The sequence below is a fragment of the Terrapene carolina genome, unplaced genomic scaffold (assembly GCF_002925995.2).
Source record: "Terrapene carolina triunguis isolate 2854851 unplaced genomic scaffold, T_m_triunguis-2.0 Scaffold236, whole genome shotgun sequence".
Classification (NCBI taxonomy): domain Eukaryota; kingdom Metazoa; phylum Chordata; order Testudines; family Emydidae; genus Terrapene; species Terrapene triunguis.
Window position 1 is genome coordinate 7,203,061 of NW_020664587.1, and position 14,292 is coordinate 7,217,352.

The 14,292-nt window shown below is 50.8% G+C and overlaps 2 protein-coding genes across 2 annotated transcripts; both read left to right on the plus strand.

The window, feature by feature from the left end:
• The first annotated feature begins 2,520 nt into the window (after positions 1–2,520).
• On the plus strand, positions 2,521–5,936 carry RAB42 (RAB42, member RAS oncogene family). The gene is made up of 2 exons (XM_024204827.2): positions 2,521–2,768; positions 5,276–5,936. The coding sequence occupies exons 1-2, from the start codon at positions 2,521–2,523 to the stop codon at positions 5,697–5,699; spliced, it is 672 nt and encodes a 223-aa protein (XP_024060595.2). The 3' UTR covers positions 5,700–5,936.
• Positions 5,937–10,714: 4,778 nt separating this feature from the next.
• Positions 10,715–14,155, plus strand: LOC112110040 (ras-related protein Rab-39B-like). Its single transcript, XM_024204852.2, has 2 exons — positions 10,715–10,929; positions 13,723–14,155. The coding sequence occupies exons 1-2, from the start codon at positions 10,715–10,717 to the stop codon at positions 14,153–14,155; spliced, it is 648 nt and encodes a 215-aa protein (XP_024060620.1).
• The last annotated feature ends 137 nt before the right edge of the window (positions 14,156–14,292 follow it).

Here is a 14,292-nt window from a genome sequence, read left to right on the forward strand (position 1 = left end):
GATAGATGGGTATGGGGGTAGATAGATGGGTGTATGGAGATAGATTTAGATAGATGGGTGTATGGGGATAGATAGATTAGATTAGATATTTTAAAATGCTCAGCACCCACCCAGTCAGAGGCCAGTCTTTCAAAAGATACCTGGCTCAGATCTGTAAAGTTATTTAAGCATCGACCTCCCATTGATTTCAGCGAATTCCTCAGGGCATAGGGTGCTCAGCACTTTTGAAAACCCGGCCATTGTGGAGAGCAGAGCCAAAGTGCAGACATTTCAATTAGTTCACATCCTTGTTCCACAGTCCCACTTTTTTCCTTTCCTTTCCTGACTCTGACTCCTGTCATTTAGCCCAGGAAGATGTTTTATTACCCAGACCCATGGGGTGGAGGGGACAGATTGTTTGCTGATAACAAAGGAGGCCTCTATGCCTTCTCCCCCCCAGGGAGGCAATGAGCAAACTGCTATTGTTTGCAGAGTCCTCAGAACTCTTTTATCTGGAGACAATTGAATCAGTTCATTTGGTTCATTCTTTGCTTTGCTCCCTGTGTTTGGATTTTCTTCACAGATAATCTCTTTCCTAATTAAGTCAAGGACCCTGTGTGCACTAGGAAAATTCCCTCTTCTTGGGTCTCTCTATCCCTTCTGATCCATCCTGGGGGCAAACAATAGAGCTGCTTGGATAGACAGGGCCAAGCTGTCACATTCATGGAGAGATCCTCCAGGGATCGAGTTTGCTTGCTTGTTTTCAACCCCTGTGGAGAATGAAGCCAGAGGCTGAACCTGTTGATGCCCCTTTGACTTAAACGGAGCCAGGATGGCATGTGGTGTATTGAGAACTGTGCTGAAATGACAAGCTATCCCTTAAATTCGAAGGGCCTTTCTGCTCCTGCTTGCAGGTTAGGGGTCTCTGAGGGTAGCCTGGGATCTGCATCAAAGCAGTGTGGAGCAAAGTGGGGTGAGTTGTGCCTCGCTGCCTTAGGGGACAGCTTGCTGTGTCACTCTGTATTTGGCTGTGGTGTGTTAGATTTCTGGAGTCTTTGCAATAAGTGTTACACTGCAACCTTCCAGGAAGAGCATTTATGGTTTGATCTCCCAAGCTAGCGCCTAAAAACAGCAGCACAGATGCGGCTGGAATACAGATCCAGGTGCTCGGGTGGGATTGTGCTTGGGACGGCTGGCCTGTGTCAGACCCGTTGTCTGACTAGATGATTCCAATGGTCCCTTCTGGCCTTGGAATCTAGGAATCTATGAAACTTAATCACCATCCCATGTAGACTAGCTCTGAGCAGCTCCCTGTCTATACTTCAGTTCCCCCCCATTGCGGCTAGCAATGGAGTTGCACTGGTGATAGCAACGGGGGAAATGTTAAGGGGGCAGGGGGAAAACCTATTGAAGACACAGCCGGGAGCCAGTCCAGACTCAAACAATAGAAATGAGTAATGCAAACCTCACTACCAATCCCAACCGACCATTAACATTCCACTGCTGGTCTTCCTGCCGGATAATGATCTCTCAAACTGGGCTCCACGGGGCACTTGCTGGGGGTCTGTGGAGAGCTGGCTAGGCACATGGTCATGGTTCTTCCATTATTGAATACCAGGAAACCAAGCTCTTTCCTAACATTACTTTCCCCTGTAAGTAATTGCTGTAGTTGCCACATGGACTGTCAATGCTTGTGAATGGGAGTGGAGATGGTCTCTATTCAAATGCAGATCAAGGAGTGTTCTTTCAGTTCATTTGGATAATTGAGACACTGTGGAACTGACTAGCCCAAGAGGAAAAGAAAGACCCAAATAAGAACAGGTCTATCAACAGTGTCCAAGGTGACATTAGGGGATTGGTTCTGCTTTGAGCAGGGGGTTGGACTAGATGACCTCCTGAGGTCTCTTCCAACCCTGAGATTCTATGATTAGGCTGGACAAAACATTGCAGAGGGTACATAAACCCTCATGTTTCACGGCACAAACCAACCACTACCTGGCTGTGGTCAGGAAGAAACTTCTCCTGTGGGTATAACTGTCCACGGTGGAGTTTCTTGCACCTCCCTTTGAAGCAGCGGGTGCTGGACACTGTCAGAGACAGGACACTGGGTTAGATGGACCCCAGGTCTGATCTGGTCTGGCAACTGCTACATTCCTAGAATTGCATCTCCCCCACCTCCCCTGGGAGCTTGACAGTAATCTGATACAGAGGCGTTTTCTGTTTATTGGCTGGGGGTGGGGGTAGATGATAGGGACTGAGGCTGGGAAAGGGAATGAGGGAGTGTCTCTCTCCCCATAGCAGAACTTTGCTCCCAGAGGGGACTCCACGAGGGTGGGGTGGGAGGAGGTAAATGGGATGAGGGTGGAGACCTCTGGTTAAATTCTCTCTCCTTTGTCTCTCTCCCCTGTCATTCAAGGCCATAATCTGGGTTTGTAACCTCCTCCAGGCCAATTCACTCAAGGCTTCCTCTGGGGAATCTGCATCTTAATTCAAAGGCTGCTCCAGTCCCCCCAAGCCCCAGTCCCTCTGCCCCTCCTGGGAATGGAGCCGGTGCCACCCTCTCCAGTCTCTCACTTGAATGGCAACTGGCACTACCAGTTCCGGATCATCCTACTGGGGGACTCCACCGTGGGCAAGTCCTCCCTGCTGAGGCGCTACGCGGAGGGGTCCTTCATCCCGGCTCCCTGCCCCACCGTGGGCGTGGAATTCTACAGCAAGATGATGGAGCTGCCTCCGGGCATCAAGGTGAAGCTGCAGCTTTGGGACACAGCCGGCCAGGAGAGATTCAGGTGAGGAGGGACCAGAGACCCAGCTCGCCCCATTTCACACCACGCACCCAGCGCACTGCAGCTACATTACCCTGCGGGCTCAGACACTCCCACCCAGAGTCACATTCCCCCCCTCCAGTCACTCACGCACACACACCCAGGGTTATAATTGTCCTGGCATTGGCACAGCCCTGAGATAAGAACCTTAGAAATCCCTGAGACGGCCCCTACCCATATACCACAGAGATCCAGTCCGCAGAGACCAGATCCCTTCAGAGAGTGAGAGTCACACAGAGAACCCTCCATCTCCCCTGCCTGCCCACCCCCCAGACTGGACACACGTACCCATAACTGGGGACCCAGCTCACCAGCCCCAGACCGGTTTCCTTCACCCCAACACGCAGCTCATCCCTGATCTGGTGCTTTCTCTTTTCTGCACCCAATAGCCCGAGCAAGGGTTTTGTTTTGTTTTTAAAAAAGGTTTTTGTTTCCAGTTTTCTTTTCTTTATAGCTTTGTCAATGTCATGCTGTAGCATGATCATGCACATGATGAAGTCACCCAGTCACGCTTGTGTGTTTGCACTGAGAGGCCCGGGTGGGAGGGGTTGCATTGCAATAGGAGAATTTGGGTGGGTTTTTTTATACCTAGGGTCAATTTCAGCTATTTATTTGGCTGCCAGTAACCCCCCACTCCTTTTTTACTGGGAACCTGGCTTTCTAATGGAGAAAGAGCATCGGGAAGGAAAGTGGATGAAGTTTACAGCGTAGGGGAATCTTGGAGTCTAGAAGGCAGGTTTGCTATTGTTGCGATCTGTGTGTGGGGGAGTGGATGGTTTTGTTCAGTGAGTCCTGCAGGCTGGAGAAACAATTCCTCTGTGTGTGAAAAAGGATCCAATCAGCTGAGAGGCTTGTTTGTTGGGGGGTTTGAGAGCAGAGCGGCTGAAGATGGCATAACGAGTTATGGGCCTGGCCTGGCAGATCTACGCAGGGTGAACGGCTCTTCCCGCTGAAAAGAGTCCCAGTGAAATCAGCTCTCCTTTGGGGAGCCACAGCTGCAGTTTATATCAGTTATAACGGTGCTATGCGCTGCGGTTTCTGGTCATGGGGGGACGCTGGCTCTAAGGAGTGAATGAGCAACTAGCTCTGAACTCCAGCTATGCTCTCCACACCCCATGGCACACACGCTCCATGGAGCACACCAATGCAGCACAAAACAACTGGCGGAGGCCCTAGGATAGGGGCCTATTTAGGTGCCTAACTACCCTGGGCCAGAGGCCTTGAAAACCCTCACTCTTCAAGCACTCCCATAACACAGTGAGGGGTGTGGTTTTAAAATCTAGAGCATGCCTCCCTAGCCCCGCCTCTAAGGTCTACATGAGCTGCGCTTGACTTGGGTCCAAGTGTGGGGCGCAAAGGTGGTTTTATGCCAGCTCTGCAGCTCCCTAATCCAGGAGCCAGTCAGGCGGTGATTCAGCTCTTGGCACAATTTAGAGATGTTTCAGGGCTGCTCTAAATTACACCAGCCAGGGACCACAGGCACTGCAACCAGGGCCTCCTTTTCCTGGCCATGCTGAGGGCTGGGCAGCGATACAGAGCTACAACATCAGTCTTACATAACCCAGGGATTCCTCTTGTGCAAGGAGACTCCTCACCCACATAGCCAGTGATGTTGGCTTCTTGGCCCCTTTGCTGTATCATAGGAGAGAAGCCAAGCCATAAGGCCAGTCTTTGATAGCTCTGCTCCCAGAAAAAAAAAATCTTAACATAGGTCCTTAAAGATGGATGAAATAGTGGGGATCTGCCCTTATTTGTCTTTGTATGATGTCTGAAGAAAGCCTGAAACATTTCTTTCCTGCTTGAGTTTTACATTAGAAGTGTCAGGACCCTCATGTCTTGTCTTCTCTGGTTCTGCCGAAGGGCTCCGTGGAGCACCAGAAAGGTGGACTAGGAGGTTTCTCAGCCCTTAACTCAAGGGATGAGGGCATTTAATCTTTAACAAAAAGTGTTTTTCTCTTCAGTGTGTGCAATGCATTTGAGTCAAATAGATGTTAACAATAAAAAGAGTTTCAAGAAGTTTGACTAAAAATCACTTCCCTGATTAATTCATCAGGTTTTATTTCTTTGCCATCTCTGGGGCCCAGATCCTTAAAGGTATTTAGGTGCCTAACTCCTATTGAAATAAATGGGAATTAGGTACCCAAATACCTCTGAGATGCAGGCCTGGGGACACAGTTTGGGCTCTAGTTGTCCATAGAGTATACAAGAAAAATAAAAAAGAGGCAAGACCTGAATTCTAATGTAAAAGATAAATGGGGTGGGGATGGGGAACCTCTCCCAAACCTAATGTTTATATCATCAATCAGCAAAGAAGGGCAGGGCCCCAGCTGTGTGGGGGATTCAAGTGACACATGGCCCAAAGTGAGTAAAAGCCAGTGGGGCCTTAGAAGACCAGCCCTAGTTCCTGGATGGCATTTGCAGGTGAGAAGCAAAGTTAAGAGCTCACTGAATTGTTATGTTTGTGTTCCCAGATGCATCACCAGGTCTTTCTATCGGAACGCCGTGGGAGTGCTGCTGGTGTTCGACATGACCAACCGTAAGTCCTTCGAGCACATCATTGAGTGGTACCATGAAGTGGCCAGCATCCAGATTATGGAGAAGGTCATCTTCCTCCTGATTGGCCACAAAAGTGACTTGAAGTCAGACTGCAAAGTCTCCACCGAAGAGGCAGAGGGGCTGGCAGCCTCCCTGGGCATCGGCTTCATTGAAACGTCTGCCAAAAGCAACACCAATGTGGACTTGGCTTTCGAGACCTTGACCAACACCATCTATGAGGCTCTGAAGAACAAGGAGATCGATCTGCAGGAAGGCTGGGATGGGGTGAAGGTGATTCACAAGAGAACATGCAACCCCCAGAAGAAGAGGCGAAAACCGCAAGAAAAATGCCAATGCTAACCCAGAAGTTAGGGACTAGGATCTGGCGTAGGGGATGGAATTGGTGGAGGAGGGACTGGATGAGCCGATTCAGAAATAAATTAGGGATGGGCCTGAGATGCAAAGTTGGAGGTTCAGGGGGAGGGGAGTTCAGTTTGTCTCTAGGGAAAATAAAAACCTCCAGGACTTGCTTTCACCCATTGTAGATGAATTCCATCGGAATAGTAAAAAGTGCACTACTGCCCCCTTTAGGTGGAGAACAGGGAACCCAGGACCAGTGATGCAACACTGATTAGCTGCTAGAGGCTTTCCCTTGGTTCTTAGCAGGGGAAATCCCTTTTAATACACTGCAGCACTGGCTCTAAAACTTTTTAATGTTTTTTTTTAAACTGAATTTTAGGACTAAGAAAATCTTTAGGAATCTAGGAGTGCAGCTATTAAAACATACATGTGCATGCATCAAATACACCGAACAATTGAGCCAGTCAATGGGGCCTTGAGCCTTAGTAGGGTCCCCAGAGTGGTACTGCATTACAAGGGATCAAATCCCCAAATCCCTGCTTTATTGAAGCATCCCAGAGACTTCAGCATTACAAAGAAACCTCCATGGCCTGATTTTGGGTGCCTAAGGACCATGGTGAGTGGAAGAAGTCTCAGGACATGAGGAAGCCGATGAGATGTTTCCAGAGGGTGGAATTCAGTTGCAGTGCTCAGTGCAGAGGGGTGAGATTCACCCCTTTGCAAAGGGCCAGTCTCATGCTTAGGCACCCATTTAATGAATTCATTAACTGTAGAATAAATTGCTCAGTTTCTAGTGTAACCCTATGCTATTTGGTCTAGACTGAGGAGGCCTTAAAAGTACGTTATTAGTATTCCACCAAGATCGGGGCCCCATTCTACCATGTGCTATACCAACATATAGTAAGAGACAGTCCCTGCCCAAAGGGGCTTGCAATTTAAATAGTTAAAGGGGCAAGAGGGGAAACTGAGGCACAGAGCAGGGACGTGACTGGTCCAAGCTCATAGGCAGAGCTGGGAATAGAAACTATGTCTCCTGACTGTCTCACAGCTGTCCTGTCCAGTTGGCCACACACCCTCGGTGATCATGCTCCTATGCTCAGTCTTATGGCTTGACTGCATTTGAAAACTTAAAAACTGTGATGGTAAACTCCCAGGGACAGATTCCCCCCTCCCGTATCCCTCTATGCTGCCATAGATTTCAATGGCATAGCCTGGATCTAAACAAGAGTGACATTACGGTACCATGTTGCATCTAGCTAGAAAAATCCCAGTTCTGTTCCTCCCTAGCCAGGCATACTGCATCTGTCGCAAATCAAGCAGGCATTAAACTTCCTAGCTGAAATCCTGGCCCATGGGAAAACTCCCGCTGACTATGTAGCGCCAGGATTAAACCCCAGTGTATTTACAGGTGTCTATTATTACTGTTTGTGGGTGTGAAGCTGTGCTACATACGGACTAGTGCAACCCTGCTACTCACATGTCTCCAGCGTGTATGGATTCTTCATTACAAATAAATCGTTTCCTTTGTATGATTTGGTGCTTCCGTCAAGATTGGGGGTTAGGAAGGGAGAAAGCTGTGCCAGATTATACAGCATAAGGCCTTCTGCTGATGCTCTGCACTTCTGTGGCTCCATTTTACCGGAGGATCTTAAAACCGTCAACAGTTTTTAACTAATGAGGCCTCACCCCGCTCCTGTGAAGGGTGGAAATATTACGTTCATTTTATACCCACGAAAGCTTATGCCCAAATAAATCTGTTAGGCCTGGTCCACACTAACCCCCCACTTCGAACTAAGATACGCAACTTCAGCTACGTTAATAACGTAGCTGAAGTCAAAGTACCTTAGTTGGAACTTACCGCGGGTCCAGACGCAGCAGGCAGGCTCCCCTGTCGACTCCGCGTACTCCTCTCGCGGAGCAGGAGTACCGGCGTCAACGGCGAGCACTTCTGGGATCGATTTATTGCGTCTAGACAAGACACGATAAATCGATCCCAGAAGATCGATTGCTTACTGCCGGACCCGGAGGTAAGTATAGACGTACCTTTAGTCTTTAAGGTGCCACCAGACTCCTTGTCATTTTATAGATGGGCAAACTGAGGCACAATAGAGTCCAGTGACTTGCTCAGAAGAGTGGCAAAGCCAGGAGTCCTGATGTTTAGGCCACCTTCCCTACTCGCTAGGCTGCACTTTATCCCCCTTAAAATAGTTTTAAACTTTCAGTTTAAATTAACAGTTCTTTCCTGGGATAAAATAATCTAGTGGCTCTCAGCTTTTCTAGATGATTGTACCCCTTTCAGGAGTCTGATTTGTCTGGCGTACCCCCAAGTTTCACCTCACTTGAAAACCACTTGCTTACAAAATCAAACACAAAAAAAGTGTCCCAGCACACTATTACTGAACAATTGCTGACTTTCTCATGTTACCATTATAATTATAAAATAAATCAATTGGAATATAAACATTGTACTTGCATTGCAGTGTACAGTATATAGAGCAGTATAAACAAGTCATTCTATGAAACTTTAGTTTGTACTGACTTCGCTAGGGCTTTTTAATGTAGCCTGTTGTAAAACTAGGCAACTATTTAGAGGAGTTGATGTACCCCTGGAAGAGCTCCGTTTATGCCCAGGGGTCCCTGGTTGAGAACCACCGAGCTACTCGGTCAGCTCTTTTTTCCTACTGTACCTAGTCTAGCTATCACATTTCTTATAAAGCCACCCAGGGCCGGCTCCAGGGTTTTGGCCACCCCAAGCAGCCAAACAAACAAAAAAGCCGCGATCGCGATCTGCAGCGGCAATTCGGCGGGAGGTCCTTTGCTCCGAGCAGGAGTGAGGGACCGTCTGCCGAATTGCCGCCGAACAGCTGGACGTGCCGCCCCTCTCCGAAGTGGCCGCCCCAAGCACCTGCTTGGAAAGCTGGTGCCTGGAGCCGGCCCTGAAGCCACCACTGCAGTATCTGGGCCCATTGGTGTTTCAGTTCTGCAGTAATCACATGATTTTGCGTGGTTAATGTGTCACTGGAGATAGGGAGGTAATTGTGGGGGGACTGTCAGACACTGTTCATTCAGGGGAGTCCTAGGGTCTGGGTTATACAGGTGATCAGACTAGTGTAATAGGGGAGTTTAACCAACAGATCATCTTTGATTCGGTTTGTAGAACATCCTGCTGTTTGGTGGGTTGGCAGCCACAGGAATTGAACCTATGAACGCCGCATCTTAACCCATGAGCTGCTACTGCCGGAGCTAAAAGGCTCTGCTCTGTTAAACTTATAGGAGGGGCATCAACCTGTACATGTGTGGGCCGGACACCACTGGCAGGAGAGGGAATAGCGCCACCACATGGCGTAGGTGTGGGTTACGTCTGCTTGACACCAGTGAGGAGGAGTCTGTCACTGCAGCCTGGACCGATGTTTTCAAATCTTTGGGGTGAACCCGGGCTCAGATTCGACTGAAGCTGGTGCTGATTTTAATTCAAATACAAGTATTATGCAGGCCCAATCAGCCACCCAGGCACCAGGCATGTCTTGCATTAATTCACACCCAGCTGCAAGATCAACACTTGGTCTTTGGCGTCAGAGTGCACAAGGCATGAATGAACGCAACGCAATACGTGCCCTGTCATGTCTTGTTGCTTAAACATTCTCCCAAGGGAAACCAGCAACAGATCTCTGCTTACCCCAGGGGCTCAGCTCATGCCCAGGTTGGCTGCAGCTGGGCGGGGAAGGAACTGCCTTTAAAAGCGAAGTCTATGAAGTGAATGGGAAAGTCTTTTAAATATTCTCTATAATAGCATACTAAATCGTAGTCCATCTCTAGGGCCTTCCAGCCAAAGAGCTCAAACCCTTTACATTTGGACTAAGGGCTTGTCTATAATCTGGAATAAAGTAAGGTGTGGATTTAAAACAGATTAACTATTCCTGATTAATCCTGTGTGTGGACACTCTTATTCTGGAATAAGTGTGTCTACACACAGGGACATGTGTAGGTTTTGGGGGGCCCAGGGCAATATCTGACACGGAGGTCTCCCACCCTTCCCCAGGGGGCCAGGGTGGTGGTGATTAGCCAGCGAATCCGCCCTGCACTCACCCCACAGAGACAGCGCCTGTCCCATGGGGCCAGGCCCAGCTCCCCATTGTGGGTGTTGTGACCTGACACAGGACCACAGCACTGCCCAGGTTTGGCTCAGCCACCACTCCGTCATGAAGGGGGTGGGGGCATGGCTGGGCCAAATTTGAGAGAGTGGTGTAGGACCAGGGGCACAGAGGCACAGCGTTACTCAGCACCCCAGTGGCTGGGCCAAGTCGAAGTGGCACTGACACCCCATTGCACCAGGTCACAATGCTGCCCACTCATACTCCATGGGTTTGGAGGCCCTCTCAGATGGGAGATCTGGGACAAACTGCCCCTTTTGCACCCCTCTCTGGGCAGCCGTGTCCACACATAGCATTAATCAGGAACGGATATGCTGGAATAGCTCCCCAGGACGGTAGACAAGCTCTGAGCCTCCCACAGGTCAGTACTATCATCTGTATTTCACAGGAGGGAAAACCGAGGTGCAGTGACATGCCCAGAGACAGATAGTGGCAGGGCCTGGAGTAGAACCCAAAGTCACCAGACGCCCAGACCTCACTAGTTACAAGGCCCCTACACATAATCTAATCTTCTTAATCTAATCTAATGCCAAGGAGATGCTTCCTCATCACAGTGTTTTGCATCTGTTTTGCTCGTTCCTTTCCTCTGACACACAGGACCCAGTGTTACTGAGCAGAGAGACCGTCCTGACAGCCAAATGTAGGAGCAATACATTCTCTCTGCCGTCCCCTTCTATAAACACCGTGCACTCAGCGGGAGGGGTGGCAGCTGCCTGCCTGGACATGAGCTAGAGCAGCTCTCAGCTGGAACCATCTCGCACTACTTCCAGCAAGTCCCAACCGGCAGTGCCGTGTGAGTTCACACTCCAGCCCACAGACGCTCGGCTCCAGGCTCCTTGCGGCTCACGGGCTGGGATCCTCCGGATGGATTCGCTCTGGCACTACCAGTTCCGCATTATCATGCTGGGGGACTCGACGGTGGGGAAGTCGTCCCTGCTGAAGCGTTACACCGAGGGCGCCTTCCTCGACTCCATCAACCAGACGGTGGGGGTGGATTTCTACGTCCAGTTTGTGGAGCTGGAGCCCGGGCTCCGGATCAAGCTGCAGTTCTGGGACACGGCTGGACAGGAGCGATTCAGGTGGGTTTGACAGGGGAGGTTTAGACGTACGTGCAAGCGTGAGGACAGGGACAGAGCAGGAGCCAACGAAGGGAGCCTGAAAGTTGCAATGGAGATTAATACAGGTGCAGGAAACTCCAGGCTCGAGCGCAGGCTGTTGTTTTCTTGCGTCAACAATGCTGAGGAAAGGGGCTTGGTTAATAGGCCCGGAGACCAAAGGCCTTGGAGAAGGAAAAGCATGGGCCATGGCTCAGTTAACTTCTCCCATGCTGCCCCTTGCTGTTGTGTCTCTAGCCCAGTGGTCCCCAAATTGGGGGGTGCAGTGGAACATTCAGGGGGGTTCAGCAGGGCCCGGGCCAGCCCCTCATGGGGGCGGGGAGGGAGCACCACCCAGCCCCCGCTCTGCCCCCAGCTCTGCTCAGGCCCTGCCCCCAGCCTCGGCCCCTGACCGCAACTCCATTCCTGGCCCCAGCCCCAGACATGCTCCCAGCTGTGGCCCCAGCCTTGGCCTCCTTATCCCTGTCCGTGTCCCCCCTCGACCCCACCCGGGGAGCCGCAGCCCCGGCTCTTGCAGGGGGGGCACACTGACAGGGGTAAGAGGGGGCACAACCCTGAAAAGTTTGGGGACCACTGCTCTAGTACAACTTGGAGGGATCCTAGATAGTCTCTCAGACTCTCCATGGCCTCTCTGCTGAGACACACAGCAAAGGGGACAGCTGGTGCCATGCAGGAGAGCGGTTTAGTCTATGGGGCATCCTAACCCCTGGGAATGGGACAGAAAGCTCCACCCCCGTCCCCGCCCCCAAGCTCATTTCCCTTGGGCTGGATCCAACTCCGTGTGTAAAGTGCCTGCAGCCATGCTCAGGTACTGCTGCGTGGGGCTCTCTAGAGCATGTTGGGGGAGTTTAAAGGCCTCACTTTAGGGACTCCCTTCCTCCCCAATTTTTGGTGCATGTATCATCGCCCTGCTAGGGTACGGCAGGGGAGACTCATGGGGTTTCCCAGCAAATACTGGCTCCATTGCCCAGAATAGAGGTGCAGAGTGGGAGGGAGCGGGGATCCAGCCCTTAATTATTATCAGAGGAATAGTACTGAGAAGCACTGCTATACAATGGGGCTTCGCGCCCGGGCTGGGGCACTGTCAGGGGGAGTCACACACTGGGTGCGAAGAACTTTCCAGCTAACAACACTGTGGGCACCTACTCAGCCCCCCATGCCCAAGGGCAGGACCTGTGGGTTCCATGCTGGGGCGGGGTCTGAATGTTACTATTTGAGCCCTTTCCTCCCCCGCCATTGGCTTCAATGGGAGCAGGATGCACCCCAGGTTCTGAGGAAGGAAGGCAAGGGGTTAGCAACCACCTCCTGGGTGAGAGGGGAGTTCCAGCTCTGGGGCTGAGACTGCCGGGCCAGGTGGGATACAGGCACCAAGGCCTGAGACCAGCTATCCGGGCCAGACCCAAGGCCCTTTAGTCCAGCACCCCAGGCTATTAGGTACAGAGTTTTCTGCTTAAGCTAAGGGGCTAATTATTAACCAGCCACGCGCCCCATTGAAAGGAACTGGCTGGGCACACCTGAAGCACCAGGGCCAGCCCCGAGACGGGGGAGAAAAGGGGCTTCTGAAGTCTCATTTACGCTGGAGGTTTGACCAGTTAGTGACACGGGCAGCAGGTTTCCAGGAATTTCCCAAGAGTGGGACCATTAGCACAGACGGGGCTCAGCTGGTTAATACCTCTGTGTTCGGAGCAGGCAGACACAACACAAGGGTAAAAATGCCGGCACCGTTGCCACGGCAGGTGGGGCCGCACAGGTGGCTGGGCAACAGCAGGAGAGTTTCCCAAAGACCTGTTCTAGGCTGAACCCAGACTGGTGGTAAACATGCTTTGTTCACATCCCACATGGTTAATTCTCTGCCACCAGCAGCGTAAGCTAGCACAGTGACTGTAGGAGACTGGCTTGGAGTAACCAGTTCAGCCAGCTCTCAGGCTGACAGGGCATCCCAACATCCATTGCTCTATCTGCTCCTGGGCGGGGGGTCCTCAGGGCATTCTGCTCGCTGCCAAAGTCCAATGAGAGAGCTGCCTGGATTTTCCTAACATGCGCTGATATGGGAGCATGAACTGATAGGAACATAAACCAAGCTAAACTGGGGGAAAGAACAGATGCATTGTGGACTCAAGTCAAGCAACTGGCTCAGCTAAGAGTCACACCCGTGACACGAATCTGGTTGAACATGTACCATAGACAGATGTTATATCTAGGCATTGGGGCGAGTTACAAAAGTTGTCCATGGAATGCAGGGTTTTGTTTGGGGGTTGCTGTTTTTTTGTTTTGACACGAGAAGTAGCTTTCCTCAGACCATTTAGTTAAAAAAAATGATTGTCCCAAACCCAAAGAATTTTCATTCAAAATGGCACCCAGCCCTCTCACAGGACTTGTAGAGATCAGGGGCTTTATGCTTCCATTCTCCTCTCTGGGTGGGCTCTCTACACAGACTACCTCTCCCATGATGCACCATGACCAGGGATTCTTATGGGACGCATCACTTCTCACGACCATAGGGAAAAGTGGTGCATCATGGGAGATGTAGTCTAGTCAGAATAAGGCACCTGAACTACAATTCCCATGAGGCAGTACAGCGCCATTCTGAATTGAAGTTTTGGTTTTCGATATTCTACCAAAAAGCTGAAATTTTCTGCAGAAAAACATTTTCCAAGCAGTTCCACAAGGCAGCCTGCGCTGCCTCTGTGCCATAAAGATCTTAGGAAAGCAATAAGAGAATGCAGAGTCTCATGCCGTTCCCTCCTCGTGTCCTAGGTCAGTGACTCGCTCTTACTACCGCAACTCCGCTGGGGCAGTGCTGATGTTTGACCTGACCAACCAAGCATCCTTTGAGAGCATCAAGGAGTGGCATCGGGAGGTGACAGACACAGTGAAACCTTTTCACGTGGTCTTTGTGCTGGTTGGGCACAAGAGTGACCTGGTGCCGCAGCGCCAGGTTGAGCGAAAGGAGGCCGAGAAGCTGGCTTCTTCACTGGGGGCAAAGTACATAGAGACATCCGCTAAAAGCAACAGCAACGTGGATGATGCCTTCCAGCTGCTGACCGTGGAGATCTATGAAGCTGTGAAGGCTGGGATGCTGAGCCCAAACAAGGATTGGGATGGGGTGAAAAGCAGACTGCCACCCACAGAGGAGCCCAAAGTACAGAACCTGGAAAAACAAGAGAAGCAGAAGAAGTGCTCGTGCTAGCCAGACATTGTAGACTAAGAAGCCAGAGTGAGCTATCATCACCCACCTTCCCGTATGAGACTTGGCTGCCGGGCAATACTATATGCAAGGACAGTCACAATCGCCTCTTCTAACAGGCTAGTAGTTCCCGTTAACCT